This window comes from Podarcis vaucheri (assembly GCF_965113315.1).
Source record: "Podarcis vaucheri genome assembly, chromosome: 14".
In the NCBI taxonomy this organism is placed as follows: domain Eukaryota; kingdom Metazoa; phylum Chordata; class Lepidosauria; order Squamata; family Lacertidae; genus Podarcis; species Podarcis vaucheri.
In genome coordinates, this window is record NC_138752.1 from 41,988,875 (window position 1) to 42,012,211 (window position 23,337).

The following is a 23,337-nucleotide window of genomic DNA, read 5'->3' on the forward strand; positions in this document are numbered from 1 at the left end:
AAATGATCGGCATATTGATTGCCACTGGGCCCTGCTGCTGTGTAATCAAAATATTGATTAACTATACAATAAAGCAAAAGTTTAAATGGAGAGAAAAGCCGCGTTTTGGCAAAAACTGTAGTGCTCCCTAAGAAATGTGCGTGTTGACAAGTGTTATTTCTTATTTCTTCAGAACCACCTTTAATAAATATTGCAAAACATCAACAGCTGAATACGCTGGGATGCCAAATCTCCATCTTGATATCCAGAGCGGCCTCTTAGCAGAGCAGGGTCCAGAAGGCTTTGAGTTCAGGGAGGGTTGCAGCTCCCTGAAGCAGCAAGGAAGAACAAGAAAACCAACAGGCCCCCAGCGTTCACCCCTGAGCACACCATGACATGCGCTACCAAGAATCCACTGAGCAAAGACGCTGTTGGGATTGGACGCATTAGATCAGCACATCGGAAGGGAAGTCTTCACAGGCACACTCAACACACCAAATCCACAGAGACACTTGCCCTTGGTTACAGCAGGGAAAAGGTTCAAAACACTTTTGTTTACTGACTTGGAGAGGTCTGCTATATCAGGGATGAGCAATTCCTGCTCTTGGCCACCGTTTACTATCAACACCAGTGCAGAATGGAATGTTTTCTGCAGAAAGTTTATTGCAATGGAAAAATATATAAAAAACCTTCCAAAACAATTTTCTATGGACAGTTACACCATTTCTAAAAATGAACTGTTTCATAAAATTAATTAATAACATAACGAATGGACACAACAGCACTGCATTACAGTGGAAACACTCATAAGTAGCAGGGGAGAGATTCAAGAGCAAAGCTGTGCTGTTTTCAACATGGGGCAGAGGTTAAAGAGGACCTGGGAGACCAGGGTTCAAAACCCCACTCCGCAAAGAAGCTCACTGGGTGATCATGGAGACTAATCACCATCTCTCAGCTTAAACCACCTCACAGGGCTGCCGTGAAGATAAAATGGGGAGGGGGAGAACCATGAATGCCACCTTGAGTTCCTTGCAGGAAAAGCGAGATATAAACGGAATAAAATTAAAATTAAAACAAACAATCCAAAGGGAGGGGGGAATGAGAATATATTAGCAGTTTTCCTAGTTGTTTGTGGAGGGGTATAGGGGTTTTTTGGAGGGGGGAGCAAAGGAAGGAGCATAGCTCAGTGTTCACAGCATGTGCTTTACATTCAGAAGGTCCCAGGTTCGTCCTTTTGTCTCCAGGAAGAGATTGCTGTCTGAAATCCTTGAGAGCCGCTGCCAGTTGGTTTAGTAGCAGACGCTGCTGAGCTAGATGGACTAAGGGCAGATCCACTACCATACACTTATAGGTCATCCAAGGCACATTTAAAGCATGTGATTTCCCACAGAGGATCCTGGGAACTCTGCTTTGTTAAGGGTGCTGTGAACTGTAGCTCTGTGAGCCGGAAACGACACTTCCCAGGATTCTTTGGGGGAAGTCGTGTGTTTTAAATGTGTGTTCGGTGTGCTTTAAATGTATGGTGGGTGCATTTGCCATACTTACCTGATTCCATATAAGGCGGCTTCTTCAAGTTCCTCACCTGGATAACTGGAGGTGCAGATGTGAGACCTGGTTGTCTCCAAGGCCTCCCCTCTTGGGTGTTGTAAGTAAGGAAACTCCCAGGCTTGATGTAAGCAGCTCCCAGGCCCTCCTCGAGAGTGATTGTACCAATACCTCTGCACCCAATATAAGGAAGGACATAGTGAAAGTACAAGCTGTTCAACACTGGAACAGGCCGTCTTGGAAGACCGTGGACTCTCCTTCACTAAGAGGTTTCCAAGCAGATGCTGGCTGGCCGACTATCGGAGGGACACGGCATCAGCAGATTTCTTGAGCAGCAGGGGGTGGGCAAGGTGACCTGTGAGGTCCCTTTAGGACTCTGAAGATGCAGAAAAATCTGGCTAAGACTGCCTGCGCTTGGCACTTCTGAGGAACCAGCTGCCGATTATATTAGATACTGAAATCTGGAAAAGTTTTATCATATCTGGCTCCAACTTATGTACTTATGCTTTAAAAATTGAGGCTGATACTGCCCATCTTTGGGGGAAAAAATAACGTGAATTATTAAAAGTGTTGGAGTGAACAACCTTTCTTCTGCCAAGGACCACATTCCTTCAGGAGCCAGTACCAAAAGTTTGTTCATTCCCTCTTTTGGATACCCTCTTCTCACCCTCCAGGAGGCAGCTTGCAAATGGACAAATCTCTCTTGCCAGAGGCTTTTGGAGAGAGACCAAGTACTAGGCTGGCCAGTGGGGGTAAAAATGAGGCCAGGGCCACTGCACCTTTAACCATTGACTGGAAATAGCTCAGTCAGTAGCGCAGGAGACTCTTAATCTCAAGGTTTGATGCCCACACTGGGCAACAGATTCCTACACTGCAGAGGGTTGGACTAGATGACCCTCACGGTCGCTTCCAACTCTACTCTTCTGTGATTCTAAGGATGCAGACTAGGGAATTTCAACAGGTGTAATTGGCAGGGAAAGCAACAGGAACACAGAGTTTCCTTATCCTGAGCCAGACCATTCATTAGCTCAGCACAGCCTCCTACACTAACTGGCAGCAGCTCTCCAGAACGTTGGGCAGTTGTCTTTCCCCAGCTCCACCTGGAGATGCCAGGGACTGAACCTTCAAAGCAGCTGCTCTGCCTTCTGAGCTATGGTTATTCCCCCAAATGATTCGGCTGCGTTGTTCTGAGTCAAAAAAAGTGACCCATCTCGCTCAGTATTGTCTACACTTTATGATAGTGGCTCTCCAGGGTTTCATACAAGTCTTTCTCAGCCCTACCCGGAGATGCCAAGATGCATGTAGAGGAACCTTCTACATGCCACACAGATGCTCTGTTACTGAGCTATGGCCCTTCCCACACAGCTCTCAGGGGGTGCCAAAAGCAGCCAGGGGAAAGTTTTCAGTCCCTTCTTTTTTCCTCTCTCTTAACATTTTTAAGGGAAGGATCCAGTCTTACGCTATTTGCAGATATTCAGATAGAAATGCTTTCAATAAAACCAGGAACGGCTTGAAAAGTGTACACTCTGTCGATTTTCAACACCACCACCACTGCCTTGCCCTCAATCAAATATTTCGTTTCAACTCTTTGACTATTGGAATAACTTTTTCTTTTAAAGATACAGGGCATTGGGACGTTTTCCAGAGTTTTCTGGGAAATTTGCCAAGGCAAAGTTTTCCAGAAAACCCACATTGCTATCTGGGAAATGTGTGTGTTCTTGAAAAGGGGCGTGTGTGCGAGGGGGAACCAGCAACCCAGATGCAAATCTGCATTTCCCTAAAACTCTGAGCCAAGCTATACATCCTGGTAATAGTGTGTTTACAACTGCATGCTTAGATGTAGGGCCAGTGCTTTCTTTTGGTTTGTTTGGTTTTTTAAGGAGCAACTAGGAAGTGCAATGAAGAGGGAGTGGCTTAACCCATTCCCCACATACCACTTTCCCACTGTTATTCCCCCATTCCGCCCCACCCCCCCTGGCAAAGTGCTAGTTTCAGCAGACAGCACCAATGTGTGCAACTAGCAGCTTCAACAGATAACATTTTCTGGTGATCAAGAGCTAATCCCCTACCTTGTAGATCTCATCTGGATTTCACCACCACTTGTTTGTTTCCTGAGGTTAGAGCATGGTGTGGATAGCGCCAAGGTTGCAGGTTCGATCCCCGTATGGGATGGCTGCCTGTTTCCGCATTGCAGCGGGTTGGACTAGATAATCCTCAGGGTCCCTTCCAACTCTATGATTCTAAGAAAGCACTTGCCACACTTCTAAGGGCGCAACTGTAAACACATCCTTAATGGAATGTATAGTTTGGCCCTCCCATGCATTTTGTAATGGTCCAGACATGGGGCTGTATCCAATGCAAGCCTTACTCGAGAGTAGACCCATTGAAAATAATGGGCAATACCAACCTAGGTCCATTAATTTCACTGAGTTTACTCTGACAATAGCATAGTTGGATACAATCCTTGAGATCTAGTCACCCACGTATGAGACAGAGAGTTCCCCCACTTTAAAAACTACCGTATTTGCCTGAATATAAGCCTCACTTTCCCCCCAAATTCCGACCGTGAAAAATGAGAGTGCGGCTTAAATTTGCGAACTTACAAAAATAGGCTTTTCCAATATCTCTCCTGAAACAGACATATGGTAAAATGGAATGAGTGTGAATGCCTGCGGAATTTTAAGGGAGTGGCTTATATTCGGGTATTGTCTTTTTTTCTCCCCCCCCCCTTCAATTTTAAAGGTGCAGCTTATATTCAGGCCAATATGGCATTTATTATGTTTCTATCTCACCTTTCCTCCAAAGAACCCAAGGTAATGCATATGGTTCTCTACTCCCCCATTTTATCCTCACAACAACCCTGGGAGATAGGCTAGGCTGAGAGATGGGGACTGGCCCAAGGCCACCTGGGGAGGCGTATGGTTGACCACTCAGCTGCCTTAAGCAAGCCTCAGCTTCTCCCCAGTCCCATTTGTTTTATCAGGATTAACTCTGCACACCTGCTTTAGCTTCCTGCAGAAGCGAATGCACATAACTCTGAACGCACAAAGCGCCGCATAACTGCCAAGCATTGTTCTTGGCCACCCACATGTTCACCGTTGAAAAACAAAACACCTTGTGCCTTGAACTCAAGGCCCTCAAGACGACAGCACTTTATATTTCACATTCCACTGCCACGGGTCCTGCAGCCCCCAAGAGAGACCCACTTCACAGAACTCTAGCTAGTTCTGCCTAAAAAGCTACTTCATAGCAGTCAACATCATGCTACTACCGAGATCCCAGATGCCTTTGACCACCCCTTGATTGTCACTTAGCAGCAACCATTCCATGAGGAATCCTGAACTGTTTCCATTTCAGCTGGTAATGGCAAGAGCTGCACATTTAAGACCTGATGCTTGAGCTTGCCCTTTTCCTCTGCCCTTCCTACCCATTTTTCCTTATGTGCCATGTCTTTTAGATAACAAGCCAGAGGGCAGAGACTGTCTTATTACTGTCCCTTGTAATAAGAGCCTTCTTGACTAAAGAGCAGGGTAAAAAGGCTATAAATAAAATGCAAGTTGCCTTTATTGTGTGGTATTTCATCATCCCTGGGATAAATCAAACACCAGTGATTTGCAGCATTATTTAATGTGGATATTCTCAACTACAACAAATTGGATTTCCTTTATTCTTCTCTCTGCCGTCCCGCCTTTACTTCTTTTGAACCTTTCTTCAGTTCCTGCATATGCTTGCACAATGCGAAAGTCCGTATATGTGTCTACTACAATGACAAATTGCTTAATATGTGACTTTAAAGACGCAGTACTGTACACAGGGGCACGGGTGGGTAAAACCTCAGTGCCTAGGACTTGCTGATCGCATGGTCGGTGGTTCGAATCCACGCGGCGGGGTGCGCTCCCGTCGTTCGGTCCCAGCGCCTGCCAACCTAGCAGTTCGAAAGCACCTCCGGGTGCAAGTAGATAAATAGGGACCGCTTACCAGCGGGAAGGTAAACGGTGTTCCGTGTGCTGCGCTGGCTCACCAGATGCAGCTTGTCACGGTGGCCACGTGACCCGGAAGTGTCTGCGGACAGCGCTGGCTCCCGGCCTATAGAGTGAGATGAGCGCACAACCCTAGAGTCTGGCAAGACTGGCCCGTACGGGCAGGGGTACCTTTACCTTTACTATACACATTTAGGAAACTACCATGACATTTGAGGTGGAGATTGGTGGAGATGAGGAGGTGAGAGATGTGGGAAATTGAGGCGCAATACTATATGTCCTGTTATCACCAAGTGTGCAACTAGGGAGAGGGAATTCTTCTACTGTGAAAATCTTAAAACTTTTCTACAAATAAACAAAGGTGTTCTGGGGAGTGGGTGGGAATCCAGTGCAACTAATAGTATAACAGAGAGGTTTAAGAGTTTCCATTGGAACGAAGCTAACACAACCAGACTGTGAATCTACCAGCATCCAGCATTAACACTGCTTGATAGGAAGGACAACTTTTCATTCATTCTCTGAAGCTTCCTGACTTGCAATCACAACACAGCTAAGGGAGCATTTCCCCCTCTCCTCCCCACTACCTCCTAAGGCTGAGCAGCGCAGATCTTTACAGAAGCAGATACATACCCTGTTCTTCCTGGCAGGATATTCCAAGGATGCCTCTTCTCTTGCAGTGAGTGTATAGACCATGAGCCCAACAGCAGTGGTCACAAGTCTTCAAAACACAGCTGGGCATTCATGAAGTCCAGAACCTACGATTTCAAAATAGTTACTTTTATTTTTTGAAAAGGAGAGATAGTATAGGTTTTCAGTTACAGGTAAAAATCTGGAAAAGATGTCATGTCCAACGGTTAAGATCCTAATCTTATCCACCCAACATTGATGGTACGCACCCACCTTCTTTGTTGATTATTACCCTTCCATCCAGACTGTTAAAACTCTTGCCCGTTTTTAATGCATATCAGCAGTGAAGCATCCAAAACGGAATGCCTAGTTGCCATTTTGGGGCTTGATGGTTTGTAAGTCATGTTTTTCAATATGACCTTCTGGCTCCTGAAATTCATTCTGGTTGTGCAGATAAAATAGATCAGGTACAATTCTACAAGATGTGTTGCTGGTGTGTGAAAACTGTCAAGATCCAAGGATCCCCAGGCATGCAGGTCCAGATGGTGGAAATGTCAGGTGCCATTCTGACGCCCGGGCATCTTCACTTGGTTGCAAGTGGCCAACAGCCAGGTGCAAAACGCATTTGGCAACTTTTGAATGCTGCCTATGTGACAACTATATTACAATCAAAATTCTTACTACTATTGAAGGCTCAAAATATCAACATTTGTAAAGATAAAATAAAGGCAGCCTGTACATCTGATGCTACAGAGAACGCCTAAATCCACCCCATCACACATAACAGTGCTAAAATGTGATGTTTGTTGGGCCATGCTTTGGTCTTCACGCTAAAGCTTAAAGTGGGGCAGGGAGAAGCGTTAGCTTGGAGCATTGGAAATCTCATGGTCTCCAGAGCTTATTCAGATTCACTGGCCGGGTGGCATGAGGGGCTAGGGTTTTGCATATTTGATGTTAACCATTCAAACCAGAATTATTGCAGGAGTGAAACGTATCTGTCTCTCGCTAGTTGGCACCCAGCACATTTGTGGAAATGACCTACAAATTATGGTAATTACATGCAGCTAATATATGCAACTTGCTCTAGCCCTTGGGCTTGAGATACATTTCCAAAGCTACCACCCTTTCTTGAATGTTTGAAACAAATTGCTAAGCCCTCCATCACTGAAGTTGCTCAGTTGGGGATGGGAAGAAGGACTGGAATTAGATAGATGCCTACTGGAAGAGCAAAGGTAGCCATGCTGACCCACTAAAAAAAATAATCCAAATTCCAATATTAATGAAACTGGATAGAATACACCTCTATTAGAAAGGCCAACTGAGAGTCTGTGCTGTGCAAAAAGTGATCTGTGAGTCTTAAGGAAGATGAAGTTCTTCTTTAGGAGTTCAGTGCCATGAAGCTACCTAGTTGGCTGTCGGCTAGACAACAAATATCTAATACCTAACAGGGTTGCTGTGAGGGAAAAACAGGGAAGGGGAGAACCATGTGCACCAACTTCAGCTGTTTGAGGAAAGGTGGGGATATAAACACAGTAATACTAATAAAAATAGCATTTGGTAAGGCCACAGTCTCCCCACCTCTGCTTTGAGTAGCACAGAAAGGCAAATGAAAAAAGCAGAGGTTCCAGGAGCTTTAGAGGAAATTTGTGGTTCGAAAGTCTATTCAAAGAATTTAAGGGATAGGCATCCCACTGGAGTCCAAAGCCATTCTGGAAGAGACAGAGCATCAATTGTTTTGGCCAGATTGCCTGAAGAGTGCAAACATTCTTCTCAATGGTAGCCGTAAAAGGAAACAACTTCCAGTTAATGTTTGCTTAACCACTGCTTGCAACAATTGTTAGTCATTTGTCATTAACAAACACATTTCTATTACACTGCCACAAATTGGTTAACTTAACACTATGGCCTTGGCATCCTGTTAGCACTGCGTGCATATTTAAATGTGTGTGTGAAGGGGTAAACCTGTGGCCCTCCAGCTGTTGTTGGACTACAACTCCCATCATCCTTGACCGTTGGTCATGCTGGCAGGAGCTGATGGGTGGGACTGCCCAACCATGGCTGGAAGAACATCTCTGATTTAAATGGATAATCCAAAATATCCACTAGCCATCCCTGATTTAAATGGATTGTCCAAAATATTTTTTAAGAGCAGCACTTCATTATACTGGCAGTTCTCTTTCATTAAAAAAGACACCCTCAGAAATGCACACCTTAAGAGGATTTGCTTTTTAAGAAAGAAAGAAAGAAAGAAAGAAAGAAAGAAAGAAAGAAAGAAAGAAAGAAATCTAGTGGCTGCATTTAAATCTAAATTATAAGAGATATGTATTTTATGAACCTACTTGGCCACAACTTTTAGCTCAAAGGCCAGTATTTCAGAAACAAAGAAATACAAATTGTGCAAAACGAAGTATTTTAGGTTATTAGTATTAACTTTTTTAAAAAATGAATATTGTCACTTTATTTAAAAACACACCTCTGAACTCACTGCTCTCGTAAACACTAAACACTAAACCCCCTTGGGGGCAGGGTGTTATACCTCCACACCCTTCAGATAGGAAGAGAATATGAATAATGACTGGAAAAGCAAACCACACTGGAATGTGGCGTTTTGTTTGCACGTTTCCTACACAGCCAGTTAAAAAAAAGGGAACACGTTTTCTACAGTTAGGGAAATCCCACTTCTCGTTTCACTAGCTACAAAGCACTTTCGTTGTTATCCCTTAATTCTTCAGAGAAAAAGACACCCAACTATCTCTTTGACAACCACTGCAAGCTCCTCCCCAAGACCTGGATCCTGTACCTGAGCCATAAAAAAGAGTAAGTACCACAAACAGATTGGGGAGCCCCCAAGCAGGACCCAAACACAATAGTGCTCTCCCTCCTGTGGTTTCAAAAGCATTACTGCAAGTAAGCAGAGCAAAGCCATCATGGCTAGTAGCCATCAAACAAAGGCGATAAAACATCTAAAAGCATATCTGGTACAGATGCAGACTAGGAAAGGTCTCTTACTTAATAAGAGACTTGTTGAAAGGGAAAAGGCAACAGAGACAGAGCTGTCACCCCAAAACCTCACCCTGTATGAAGGTGGCAACGAGAAGTCTATACTACTAGGGCACCAGCGAAGTCAAGAACACTGAGTGCTCCACCCCATAAATTAAGTAATCCTCAGCATCTTAAAACAGAAGAAAAGATCTGCTAGTTCAGACCAAAGGTCCATCTAGTCCCGCATTTCATTCCTGGTCGTGATCACCTGGAATGTTTTGGGAAGCCCACAACCAGGGCACTGAGCCCTTTCCCAGGAAGACTTTGGTCACTCCTGAGGATGTGTGCAAGTCTTCTGAACACAATGGATCTCCTACTCATTTTTCCCTCACTTCCTCTCCTGTTTGTCTCATGTCTATTTCAGGATGCAAGCTCCTCAGGGCAGGGACCTGTCATACCTGTTTTTTTGTAAAGCAATTTTGTAAAGCAGTGTCATCTACATACATGATGCAGATGACACTAAAGAAATAAATAAGGGAACAGCCTCTTCAGCACTGAGGTATCAACAAGAGGTCATCTTTATCTGACCCTCAATTGTGGAAGCACCTCCAAAATGATGTATTATGACCACAGTCCAACAAATTGACTTCCTGAAGGAGGAGACAGGAGATTGGTGATCTTGCACTACTGGTGGTGGGGAAGGTGTCAGTGTGCCAGACTTTGGGGGCGTGGAGGGGAAGGGACTGACCCTTTCCCATTGTCCTCCTCTCACTTGGGGACATTCATTTGGAACAAGAAAAACCACACCCACGTTCCATGCTCACGACTAACACAGATTACAATATTTCACAGTATAGGGAGGTAGCGAAAGTGTGTTTGGGATGGATTTAAGCGTAGATGGAAGAATGACCGAAAAACATCAGTGTCAACTGCCTCTGCATATTAAATGATCTTTAATTTCTGAAAGGGGGAAGTGCCTCCTTCAAAAAGAAAAACCCAAAACCAATGACCACACATTCCAAACATTTATGAGAAAGTGGTGTGCGCATATGTGTTTAACCACAGTTTAACCATCCCACTGTGAGCACACCAGGATGGTTAAAATAGCAGCTTCCACCCTGCCACCACTTCAAGCCACATATTAAAAAGGTGAAGTCCCACACACTTACTTGGGAGTAAGCCCCTTTGAATTTGGGCAACCTGCCTTGAGAAAACTTGCCCAGGATTGGACCATGGGTGGATCCTTACCTTGTAGCCTAAAAAGGGGAAGGGGGAGTTCCCACCAAAAAACAAAACAAAACAAAACCACCCAATTTTGTGAATAAGGGCGGGTTTAATACCACTCCAATCTAAATTCACCCTGGGACACACAAAGTGGCAGTGACGCCCTCCCATCCTCCTAGTCACACATCCTGGGGTGTGAAGCAAGCCTCTGAATTTACCAAGTAAAAATGCACCCAGATCAAGCGGGTCCTAACACCTAGCTCAAAGGAGGGGAAGCTTCCACAGACACAAAATCTGACTAGAGACTGCATCCAGCTCACCTTCTGAGATAGGGGAGGGGGAGGAGGAGACACTTATATTTGGGGTGGGGGTGTTGGGAGAGGTGGGAAGTCAGGGAAATTTACACGCCCCAAAGTTGGAAGGAGGGGGGGGGATGGAAGACTCTCTCACCCCCTTCCTCCACTGTCCCTGCTTCCCTCATGGGGACTTTCAGGGGCCCCTCATGACCCACCCCAACCCCTCCAAGTGAACACGTATCCCCCCACCAGGGCTCCAAATCTTCCTCCTCCCTCTCTCCCCACCCGAAGCCCCTTCTAACTCAGGGCAGTCCAAAGGGGGAAGAGAGACAGAGAGAGGGGGGCGATGGGGGGGCAGAGCTGAGGACCTTGGCAGTTGCTCAAGGTGGGGGGGGGGAGCCCGTGTGTGAGGGAAGGGAGTGGGTGTGGGGGGTGGGGGAAACCGATGGGAGGCTCCCCAGCCCCATCCCGAAACGGACGGGAAGAGAGACAGCCCAATTCACTCACCCCTCCGCACCAGCTCCTTACAGCGGCCAGGGCTCCCACTCGGGCTCAGCCTCCCCTGCATCACTTCCGGGGGGCGGTGTCCGTTTGGGAGTCAGCTGGCGACGCGCTGACGCAGGGCGGCGCCCGCGCCGACGTGCCTGACGCCGCACGCCGTGAGGGCAAGACTCCCCTGCTCCTCCCCCCCCCCCGTCGTCGTCCTCCTCCTGCTTCTGAGGTAAGTAAGGGAGGAAAGCGGCGTCGGGTGAAACTATGCTAGGCGGGACGGTGGGGAAGAGAAGGGCGTTGCCTGCCTCAGGTAAGGGAAGGTTGGAGTGCTCACGGGGGGTGGGCGTGTCACGGGGGAGGCCGAGGGAAGCGTTTTGAAATGAGGTGTTGGTTGTGGGTGTGGCCTTCCGCACTCGCCACCCCCCGCCCCCTTCGTATGTTGGTACAGCCCAGATGGTTTCTCGGGCTCCCTAGAGCGCTTGAGTTGTTCCTGCCCTCTCCTCTAGAGGGCGCCAAAGCGCCTTGGCCTGGCGACAAAATGGCGTCGCCAATGTCAACCAAGAGAGGAAGAACCTGACCCCCTAAATGCACCCCTTTATAACGCCTTGGCGCCTCAGTTGGGCCTCTTGGCAGTCAGTCACACCAACTGCCATCTCCTCCCAGCGCTGTGCCATTGCTCCCCTGCTGAAGCTGCCATGACAACCTCATTTTCAGGGGGTGGGGCTTGCAGAAGCTCAAAGGCGGGGCCTTGAAAACCATGGGGCGGAGCCTGATGGAGCTTAGTTGTGATTGGGAGTTGATAGGATGCTGCTTGAGACCGTGTCAGTCCATTGGGAGTATAGTGCCCTAGGGTGAACCCCTAGCACATTGTCCACCACCATTCCTGAAAAGATGCAGATTTGCATTGTATTCATAGCTGTCAGCGTTACCTTTTTTGCGGGAAATTCCCTTATCTCAGTGCCAATGCTTCCCACTGCTATCCCAAATTGTTAGATATCCCGTAGACTGTCCCCGGGACAGGTGATGCTGCTGATCCCTTATTTTCAAATCTGAAAGTGGACAGCTATGAATGCATTTCTGTATTCTAATTTTTATTTATTATTTAATATGATTCATATGCCATTGGGAGTTCCCATCAGAAAAGGTAAGGGCTCTGCTCCACCCCGCCACTGTACCCTGAAACTCAGGCTTTCCATGTAACATGCAGGTGAAGTCTACACTATATATGTAAAGCACAGTTACACCACTTATAACAGTTACAGATAGGTAGCCGTGTTGGTCTGCCATAGTAAAAATAAAAAAATTCCTTCCAGTAGCACCTTAAAGACCAACTAAGTTAGTTCTTGGTATGAGCTTTCGTGTGCATGCACGAAAAGAAGAAGTGTGCATGCACACGAAAGCTCATACCAAGAACTAACTTAGCTGGTCTTTAAGGTGCTACTGGAAGGAATTTTTTTATTTTGACCACTTATAACAGTTACAGCTTTTCCCCAGTCATGGGAAATGTAGTTTGTTAAAAGTGATCGGGATTGCACCTCTGTGAGGTCAGCACCCTTTGCAAACTACACTTCCCGGAATGCTTTGGGAGTAGCCATTTTGAATGGATGCCGGGTTAGTTTCTGTTGCCCCATGACACCATCTCGTGTTCAACACCACCACCCATAAGTCATAGGTAGATAGGGCGTTAGCCACGAATGGGGGAACTTTGGAGTCTCCAGCTGTTGCTGGGAGCCAACAGCTTTCACCCCCAACCATTGGGCATGCTGGCTGGGACTCTTTTGAGTTGGATTCCAACATCTGTTGGATTCCAACATCACAGTTGCCCCACCGATGGTGTTAGCTGATGGGAAAGTTAAATCAAATTATATTCAAGCCAGCAGTTAAAACATCAGTGACAACTGAGCAAAACTGAAGCCCGCAAAAGAAACCCAGGAACCCACGAACGTAAGGGAAGCCTTTGTTTTAAAATGTGAGCCTACCCTTGAAAGCAATAAGTGAAACTGAAATAAGGAGAGGAGCAAGAGAAGCACTTGATGTGTATATGTGGCTCTCCAACTGCAACTCAGAAACCCTCAGCATTACTGGCGTGTCTCCTGAATGGGCTCAGTTGATCTGAGTCAAAGCAATGGGAGGTAGGAAGGAACTGGTCATATCATGGGCAAGCGTAATTTGTGGGGAATAATTAGTTTCATTAATATTTAGATCCATTGTTTTATTTTGGCCTTGGCCCAGTACTTGATAATTTCTATTATTTTCTGAGTGCTTAGTCACCTTTGCCCAAATGCCAAAAATGAATAAGAAGTGCAAATCCATTATTTTGCTCCGGATTTGGGTTGTATATTTTTGGATGCCTCATTCTTATAATGAGTGCAGAGATAGCTGAGAATGTCATTTGTCGTGCTAAAGAAAAAATAAATAAAAGAAGAGTTCCAGGAAAATACTTTATACATGCTGCTGAGACTTATAAGGTGAAATTAAATTGCTGGGCTACAGCGCTGACCGAATTCTACATGTATTGATGTTTTGGGAGAATTTCCTAGGAGGTGGGAAACAGTTGTCTGATTGCATTTTTAAAAATGGAATAAGGCAAATCTTGTCCCATTAGTCTTCATCAGAACATTTTTTTAAAATTTATATAACAAAATTTATATAATTGATTGCAGTAGAACCTCAAAGCAGTTTACATACAGAACAAAATACTAAAATTATCATTAAATACAATTAAAAGTGGGTATCAAAGACATTCAAAAGCAGCTGCAAGCTAAAAAAAAAAAAGGGTAAAAAAACCGATTTCTGTATGTCGATAAGCTTGCCTAAACAAAGATGTTTTAAGGCGAGGCGGCACTGAGAAGAGTCCAGCAAAGGCATTTGCTTGATGTTAACAGGCAAGGAATTCCCAAATATAGGAGCTGCCACAGTAAAAGTTTCATTTCTTATGAGTGCGGAACAAATATTATGTGGCACCTCTAGCAGTGCCAATTCCGCAGATCGAAGCGGCCGAGTGAGCATACTGAGTGGGTAAGGCGACCCCACAAGTGCAAAGTATAAGAGGCTGAGGAGTTCTAAACTTTTTTTTTAAATTATGTCACCAAATAGGAGAGAGAATAACGTTTGAAAAAAACAAGGAAATGTGCCTATGATCCTTCTCTCTCTCAATTCCACCCCATGGTTGGTAACGTTACTATCCAAATTGCCTTTGGTTTCAGGTCATCCGTGTGCATTTTTTCCTGACAGAGCAGATCTTGGATGTATTCGAAGCAATGAAAGGATTTCTCTAGAAAAGAGCTTGAGTCAGTGTTTTCCTTCTGCAACTAGGAAATGCAGTGAAGGGCAGGTAGAAGTCCTTGCAAGATCATTGGCGGCTCCTGAGCAGGTCCATCTCTTGCTCCTCTGAACCGCCCAGTGCTAATAATTGCTGCTTTTTATATTTATTTTTTAACGATGGGTCTAGTTCAGTATCCAGCTTCTGACTATGGCCAACCAGACTGTTTCTAAAAGATTGGCTATTTTGTTTATTGAAAACCACCCCCTCTCTACTGTTCAGGGAGAAAAAAAGACTCCCCAAGTGAGGACTTGAACCCAGGTTCTCCAGCCATAGCCTAATACATTCACCACTACATTGAGTTTCAGAATCACAGCTGCCAATGCACAGGAACGAATCAGGGACCTTTAGCTATTGGCTGCATTCACATCTAATAGTAAGCCATAAACCAGAGATGGGGAGCCTCAGGCCCGTGAGGCAAATGTGGTCCTCCAGGAATCAACCCCACATGACAAGAAGGGCTGCAACCCATTGGTAGAGGATCTTCTCTGCGTATCGAAGATCCCAGGTTCAGTTCTCAGCATCACTCAGTAGGGCTGGGAGAGAACCCTCTCTGTAACCTTGGAATGCCGCTGCCAGTCTGCGCCAACACTGCTGAGCTAGGTGGAACCAAGACTCAGTTTAAGGCAGCTTCCTAAAATACCCAACTTCACACAAAAGATCAGAGCAGTGCCTTGCTAACCGGCTTGCAACCACTTCAGCAGCTGCAGCCCTAATCCCGTTCCCCTTTTGCTCAAATCCCAGCGCACTAGTCGAAACAGAAGCTTGCCCAAGTATCTTGCACAAAGAGGGGGGCGTTTGAAATGCCCACCTGCTCCTGGCATCGTTAAACCAGATGAGCTGTTGTCGCAGGGGGGGGGGATGAATCCTGTTCATGCCAAACGACTTGATAGTTTAATGCGTAACTGTGCACTGGAAAGAAGGTGATCTTCTCAGCCAAGCAAAGAATCCTCCTTCGTTCCCCTTCTCTTCAATGTCATGGGGGGCGAAGCATGCCAGCTGTTCATTCTTCCTACTAGGAAATCTGCTGAATGTCCACCACAGCGGCAGGCCTGTTGGCTTTCTTCGCTCGTGTTTTACCCCAGGGTTGAATTTGACCCACTGACTTTTCTGTTGTTGCTGCAGCTTAAATGTGCAGAGCCGTGAATGATGATCTGTCACCGCTCCCAGCTGCGGAGCAATTGTGGGCCATCACTTCAGCTAAGTGTTATAATTTAGCTCTTAAGACAGCGAAATGGGGACTCCCGACACCGGCCGTTCTTGGAAAGGCGCCCGAGAGTGGCGTTAAGCAGGCGTCGAGAACAAAGGCCAGAACGTCCCCTGCTGATGTGATTCCTCCGCAGGAAGGTAGAACAGTTGCTTTGTATCCAGAAGGTCCCAGGTTCAACCCCCAACATCTCCATATGGGGCTGGACGAAAAACCAAAGGTTCTCCAGATCTGGCCTGCACTTGGTGAGAACAGTGCTAAACTAGATGAGCCAATGAGTCTGATTCAGTATAAGCCAGCCTCCTGTGTTCCTGTGCACACATGGATGAGTGGTATTGAGAGGCAGACAGCGCGAGACCTCCTACCCCCAGAGGGATCTTAGAAATGGGTTTCCTTTCTGAAGCTTTCTGAGCTCAAATTAGGAAGCTGCTGTGCCTTTAGTGTACAGTTGTGGGGAACTGTCAGCCTTCCAGATTTTCCTGAACTCCAAATCCCATCAGCCATCAAGCACGGCTCAAGGCCAGGGATCATGGGAGTTATAGTTCAGCAAGATCTGGAGGACCAAAGGTCTGCACACCTGAGCATTGCTGAGCATTTTTGTGCAGCAGGGATGGGGGCCCTGTGGCTCTCCAAATGAAGGAGCTGCCTATGTCGAGCCTGGAATGAGGAGACAGAGAGGAGATCTGATAGCCATCTTCAGATATCTCAAGGGCTGTCCCATGGAAGATGAAGCAAGCTTGTTTCCTCCTGCTCTGTAAGGGAGGATTCAAACCAGTGGATTCAAGTTACAAGAAAGGAGATTCCGACTAAACATAAGGAAGACCTTTCTGAGAGTAAGAGCTGCTCAGCAGTGGAACGGTCTCCCTTGGAAGGTTGTGGACTCTCCTTCCTTGGAGGTTGGCTGGCCGTATGCCATGGATGCTTTAGCTGAGATTCCTGCATTGCAGGTGGTTGGACTAGATGGCGCTTGGGGTCTCTTCCAACTCTACAATTCTATGTTTATATGATTCAAAGGTTGTTGGACTCCAACTGCCATTAGCCCCAACAATTTTGGCCAATGGACAGGGAGGACGAGAGTGGTAACTCAACATCATGTGGAGGGGCCACAGGTTCCCCAGATGTTGCTACAACTTGCATCATCCCTGGCCACTAGCCATGCTTACTGGGGCTGATGGGAGTTGCAGTTCAGCAATATCTGGAGGGCCAGAGGTTACCCATCCTTGTTCCAGAGTGCTGAACAGTGGCCAAGTGCCCAGTCCAGCTCCAAAACAGAAAACGTCGTATTCACGGTGATGCTGTGGTCCCTTCATTGGAGGAGAGGTTTAAATCTGGTTTGCCCAATAACTGCACCAGCCAAATCCAGTCCCCTAATCCCCTGTTGTGGGACAGGCAATCTGGCTTGGCCGGTTTCTGAGCTGTTCTGAAAGACCACCATTTTCCTTCAGTCTCCCAAAGCCTAGTTAAACATTTGCCATCTGTTCCTTGAGAAATGACAATAGGTCGCCTTTGCTAAGAACAGTTAAGAAAGGGAGTATTGTGCCCATCTTGTTGAGAATCGCTGTCTGGATTCACAGACAACGAAAACTTAGTCTTGAGTTCACAGAAACCTCCGGCATTAAAAGACCAGAAACCCCGAACAACAGACAAGCTTCTGTTCTGAGACCTAGGTTGGATCTGCATTCATCGTCCTTGAGTCAAATGTGTTCGTGTTTTAAATGGATCACTGGCTTGGATCCAACATGCCCTTTGACATACCCTCAAATATTTCTCCGACAAAAATATGGACGTCCTAATTTTACTATTTATACCTCACCCATCTGACTGGGTTGTCCCAGCCACTCTGGGCAGCTTCCAACATATATAAAAACATAATAAAACATTAAATATTAAAAAAAACTTCCCTATACAGGGCTGCCTTCAGATGGCTCAGGGATCTGATAATTCCATAGCTTCCCAACATTTCTTTACTGAAAATAGAGATGTCCTAAGGAAAAACAGGACATTCCGGTGTGAAATCAGAAACCGTGGCGGCGTCTGTAAATCCAGGACTGTTGCTGGAAAATAGGGACACTTGGAGGGTCTGGGATTCCCACCTCCTTCCCCCAAGTTGGTACACGGAAAGTAAATGTTCTCTGTCATTGGCAGATGATAGTAGTTTTCTGTCTTTTCTGGTTCTTTGTGTTCAGCTAAGAGCCATTAAAATATTTGAAAACTAATTAAGGAGTATGTGAAAATGTCCCATCTGTTTGGAGGCCTCCTCCCACCCCCACAAGCATAAATGTTGGTGGGTCTGTTCCCTGTTTCTCTAGATGACGCCCGTCACCCGTCAAGAAGTTCTTGGCCTTTATCGCAAGATATTTCGCATTGCCAGAAAATGGCAATCGGCATCCGGCCAGATGGAAGAGACCATCAAAGAAAAACAGTACATTATAAATGAAGCAAAAACGTTATTCCTAAAGAATAAAAATGTGAGTGTTTGTCTTGCTGAATATTTATGGGTTTTGAGTTGGCATCGAAGATGGCAGGAGGACTGGCTTCTTCCCGCTCTGTCCCAGCTGACAGGGCAAATGTTCTTTGTATGCAGATGGTTGCTTCTTTTTAGACCAGACTGTGATCATCATCGGGTTTCCCCATGGAAGAAACAAATCCAGGATCTATTATGAAACTAATGAAGCTTAAGCTTCAGGGTCCCTAATCTTGGAGGGGATGCAGAAGCAACTGTAGTAAAAAATTTGGGGTCTATTAGACCCAATTTGAGTTGCAACCCCAAAGCAGTCCCAAAGTCAGCAGCACAGATGTTGTAAAGGTGTGGTGATCTGTGATCTGTTAAGATAGCAGTGGTTACCCAGATCTTGTTATCACTGGTGAAGGGGCTCCCATGACAGTTCAAGCTTCAGGGGGCCCCAAATGAGCAAATCATAGGTTGGGGTAGGGTAACTTTTTCAGCCCAAGGGCCACATTTCCTTCTTGGCAGCCTCCCAGGGGCCACATGCTGCTGGTGGGTGGGGCCATATGCAGAAGGGGGCAGAGTACATAGCTGTCAACTTTTCCCTTTTCTTGCGAGGAATCCTATTCGGAATAAGGGAATTTCCCTTTAAAAAAGGGAAACATTGACAGCTATGGCAGAGTAACAAATGTGAATCTCACCTTTGTAGAATAAGCTAGTTTCTGCACCGGCTCAGACATCCCTCTGTTCCTTCCATCCAGATGTAAATCCTACTGAGGTGGCGTACAAAAAAAACTCTGACCTGTTGTTGTTTTTAAACAACAGCAACAAAAACCACATACCCACCCACAACAATACCAGCATTTGAAAAGCAATCAGGATCCTTCCCACAGAGCAGTTCCTGGTTAAATGGCCTTAGCACAGGGCACAACCCAGTTGTAGGTCCTGAAGGACCAGCTGAAGATCAGTGTGGTGAAATACCACCGCAATGGGCTGTAATCTGATGCAACTGTGTCGAATCGTAGAGTTGTAAGGGACCCCGAGGGACATCTAGTCCAACCCCCCCGCAATGCAGGAAATCTCAACACTGTCCTCCATCCAATTTGAAACCCTGTCAATTTGAAATCTCATCCAGTTTGAAACCAGACCAGACCCTGCTTTTCTTTGCAAACCTGCTAGCAGTTTTATTGCTGCACAAAGACAAAAGCCTGTGGTTTTTAGCCCCCTAAGAGTTCAGTAGCCTGCGTTTTCATGTTGGCTGTAGAGGTGGGAGAGGCTAGTCCAGACAGGGAGCCTCTTAGCAGGCTAGTTACAAAAAATGCCTTCTGCCAGGCAGGCTGGCTAAACAGGGGGTTCCATCCCTGCTCCCTTGGATTTCCATCTGTGGAGGAAGAGGCTTTCATTTCTTCAGATGCTGCTACAACTCTGATCAGCCCCAGCAAGCACGGCCGATTCAGCCATGTTCAGCAATGTCTGGAAGGCCAAAGTTACCCCACACCAGCTCTGTGCATAGCAGAGCAAGAGGTGGACTGTAGTGACCCATTCTTCCTTTGCCAGCCTGCTCATTCACTTGCATGGAATTCCTGTTCGCCTATGACTACCAGGCGAAGGCTCAAATGTAAAGCATGCGAGTTCTGTTTTAAGAATTCCTCCTTTGGAATGTTTGGGAGACAAAAAACCCCGTGGCTTTGCTTTCCTGAACTGTGAGCGATATATATTTTTATCAAAAGTAGACCTACAATTTAATTAAAAGACAGCGCAGTCCAAACGGGTAGGCGCGAAAAGAGCTCAAATTAGACACTCCGTGGGAGAACAAAGAGCTGCTCTGAGTTAAATTTGGAATCAATCAAAGGGCTGCTCAGAACCCAATCCAGAGAAGAGATATGGGTACCTCACATTTAAGAACGCTCTTTGATCCCATTGATTTCAATGGCACTTAGGCACACAAATTTCCTTCCGAGTGTGCTGTGTGGCCTTGATCAGCAGCGGACGTTGAACGATGCTAAAATTTGGCACCCCAACCTCTCCTGATCCGTTCTGCAGCATTGTTTCGGCACCCCCTGCAGGCCGACGCCCAGTGCTACCGCAGCGGTCCTGCTAGTCTAAAACCGCCTCTGCCTTGATACTTGGCCCAGTGGAGGCTGGTCTGTTAAGGTGAATGGGGCATTGCCCCACCAACCCTAGCCTCAACCTCAGATTCTATTTTTTAATAAATAGAATCAATAGAATGTCCTTGCCTGGGCTAGTGGGAGAGGGAGGGGGGAACCCTGCAAGGTGATTTTTGAGATGGCTAATTTCTACATGGATTCACAGCTTTCTATTTTGATTTCTGTTCTGTCTTATGTTGTTTGAGAAGTTAACAGATCCGAAGCTGATTAAACAATGTATAGACGAATGCACAGCGAGGATAGAAATAGGACTTCACTATCACATCCCGTATCCAAGGCCTGTAAGTAGAAATCCACCTGATGTGAATATCTTGGCCCCATTACTCCATAGAATTCCACATGTTCTAGACAGAAGCTACTGAATCATCCCATTTGCTTCTCCAGGAACAATCCTACAATTACTGCTAAGCACGTGAGTCAGATTGAATCAGGAGTATATCTTCAAAGATGTCTCCCACATCTGCAAGAATCATTAAAATGATGTCTTTTAGTAACACAAGTTGCTTGGAGAATCTGGATGTTGGCTTGATATTTAATTACCATGTAGCACCGATTCTCAAATTTTTAGACTTCAAATGATATTAATTATCAGCCCACAGACAGTCACAAAGACAGTTCCTCTGTCAGCATTCGGTTCTTTTTGCAAGTGGGGGTCCAGTATGGCAGTAATCCATTTGTTTCCCCCCTGCCCATACAGTGTTTACCATGATTTTACTCCCCAGATCTCAGAACCTAGGCTGAATTGATAAACCACATTTTTGACATCGGCTGGGAAATCAGAGACCACAGCCAGAAATTGGATTGCAAACCCTCATTTGGCAGAATGTTTGAATTGACAAACCATGATTACATCCATTGTTGTGCTTCCAGAGGCCATTGGCTCAGAGACATGAGCACGGAGCGAACAGAAAACAAAAGCAGACCCACAGCTCTAAATTATGGTTTGCCTGTACCTTTGGAAGCTCACTTCATGGTTTGGGTTCTGAACGGTGGTCAGTGGAAACCATGGTTCAGCACAATATCTGAATTGAACCTCTGGTCTTATTTCAGTGTAACAGTAAATGGTGAAAATACTAATCTTGGTCAGTTGGTTCCTTCTCACCCTTTCTGGAGCAAGGGGTGGGAAAGGAACCCTGGTTTAGCATTAAATCTGAAGGAGATATACTGGTTTGTTTGCTCCCAAAGCCAAAGTTAGCTTACTTACTGATCATGATTTCTTAGAGCAAAATCACTAATGATCTCTGGTTTGGAAACCAAACTGTTTCCTCCACACACTAGGAAGGAGGAGATAAATGGTCCAGAAATGCATGTCCATGGTAAACATTAGCTATGGTTCAACCTAAGGTGTGAAAAGATGGACCATGGCATGTCTTTGTGGGGACAGAAACTGGGATGTGACTCCACTTCTTCCAGGCCCACATGCAACACCCCCTTCATTGGGCTATGGCAGGGGGGTGGAACTGGTTGCATGTGTGTCTGTTTTCTGATTTTTTGCAGTTTCCAAACGTTTGGGTTTTTTAAAAAAAATTTCTCCTTGCTTCTCATAGACTCATCTGCCTCCCATGGGTCTCGCCCAGCAGCCCGGCCGTACTTTTCGACATCAAGAGAAGCTGAGGAAGCTTTCCAAGCCAATCTACTTGAAATCCCACGATGAAATTTCATAATCAAGACTGTTGCCTGTGTCATCCCGGACTGCTTGGCAGATTCCTTTCATGCATAAATGAAACTGGTGTGGTTTGCACTTGCTGACATCGCCCTCAAGGCCAGGGGCCCACTTGATCCTGAGAAGGCGATGAGTAAGGATACAATCAAATGGTCTTGTATTTATTAAGAGTCAGCAGATGACTCACCAATAAAAGCCAGATGATTTATGATAGGAAAGGCAAAGCGTGATGTGTCTTGCATTGTAGAAGGATATAGCACCATGCAGAAAGGGTCAATAATCTTCTGAAACCTAAAATATTGTTTTTCAAAGACTACAGCAGCATGGGGTGGCAAGTAGAAAACACCTCTAGGAGACAACAGAATGGTCTGGTATGGGCAATATTTTCCCCGGCCTTTTTGCACATGGCTGAGGAGTGAGATTGTGCCTTCCATTCCTACCCACTGGCGGCCCTAGTCTCTCTCTACATCCTCATGCAGAGCCATAACTTGTGCATAAAATCCAACGCATGGAGGCCTAGCCAGTGAGAGATCCTGGCATGTTTCATGTGCGCCTATTGGGAAGTAGATGTCAGCCCACAAGCACTCATTCAGCATGTTACCCACCCAACTCATTTTAAGGCTCTTGTGCCTTTGATGAAGCACTCGGGCGGCTACTGTGCCCTATGTTTGAAAAAGGACAGGGTTGAAAAACATCAGCAAAGACAGAAAATAACCCTCTGGCAAGATGCCTGAAATAGCCCTCCAATTTAGACCAGGGTGGGAAACCTTTGACCCTACAATATTTGAGGGAACCACAACTCCCATCACTCCTGATCATTGACCTTGCTGGCTGGAGCTGATGGGAGTTGGGAGTCCAACAACTTCTTGAGGACCACATGTTCCCCATCCCCGGTTTAGGCCTGCCTTTCAATGGATAACACTGTAATTTTAAAGCAGGGATACAGATCCTGTGGCCCTCCAAATGTTGTTGGACTCCAGCTCCCATCAGGCCCAGCCAGCATAGTTGATGGTCAGGGATTATGGGAGTTGTAATCTAACAACATCTGGAAGACCACAGATTCCCTTGTTTTATAGCTGAAGGTCTAATCTAGATTTGCGTGTGGGTCAAAATCTGGCCTGCTATTAAGAACATACTGTTCCATGTCAGGAGATGGTACTGGCCAATTGTTAACAAACAGAACTCCAGACAAAGCATGGAATGATCCACCTAAGGTTAGCAGGATAGTGGTGTCTCTTGCTGCCATAGGAATAACGCAGGTCAGCCTGAGCTGTTTCATTTGAATGGGGTGATGCGGTGAACAGCAGCTTATGAACGCTTCTTCAAGTGTTTTGTGTTCTTGGTAGCAACTTGTGTCAACAGGGTATGACTCAAGTAAGAAACCTTTTTCTTGCAAATGACTTGAG

At 46.0% G+C, this 23,337-nt stretch overlaps 2 protein-coding genes across 3 annotated transcripts in view; one reads left to right on the top strand and one right to left on the bottom strand.

Annotated features, from left to right (window-relative positions):
• The window catches only part of DCUN1D3 (defective in cullin neddylation 1 domain containing 3), a 36,459-nt gene extending 25,192 nt beyond the window's left edge, over positions 1 to 11,267 (bottom strand). The window contains exons 1-2 of one of the 2 annotated variants that reach the window (XM_082200149.1): positions 11,141 to 11,267; positions 6,135 to 6,259 (exon numbers count right to left, since the gene is read on the bottom strand). The gene's annotated coding sequence lies outside the window, so the exon portion shown is untranslated. Of the gene's footprint in view, positions 1 to 6,134; positions 6,260 to 10,657; positions 10,986 to 11,140 lie in introns of those variants that run through there. The other variant, XM_082200150.1, reaches the window with a different exon arrangement.
• Positions 11,268 to 11,308: 41 nt separating this feature from the next.
• On the top strand, positions 11,309 to 22,149 carry LYRM1 (LYR motif containing 1). Its single transcript, XM_082200170.1, has 4 exons — positions 11,309 to 11,354; positions 17,964 to 18,122; positions 20,457 to 20,549; positions 21,816 to 22,149. The coding sequence occupies exons 2-4, from the start codon at positions 17,964 to 17,966 to the stop codon at positions 21,930 to 21,932; spliced, it is 369 nt and encodes a 122-aa protein (XP_082056296.1). The 5' UTR covers positions 11,309 to 11,354; the 3' UTR covers positions 21,933 to 22,149.
• The last annotated feature ends 1,188 nt before the right edge of the window (positions 22,150 to 23,337 follow it).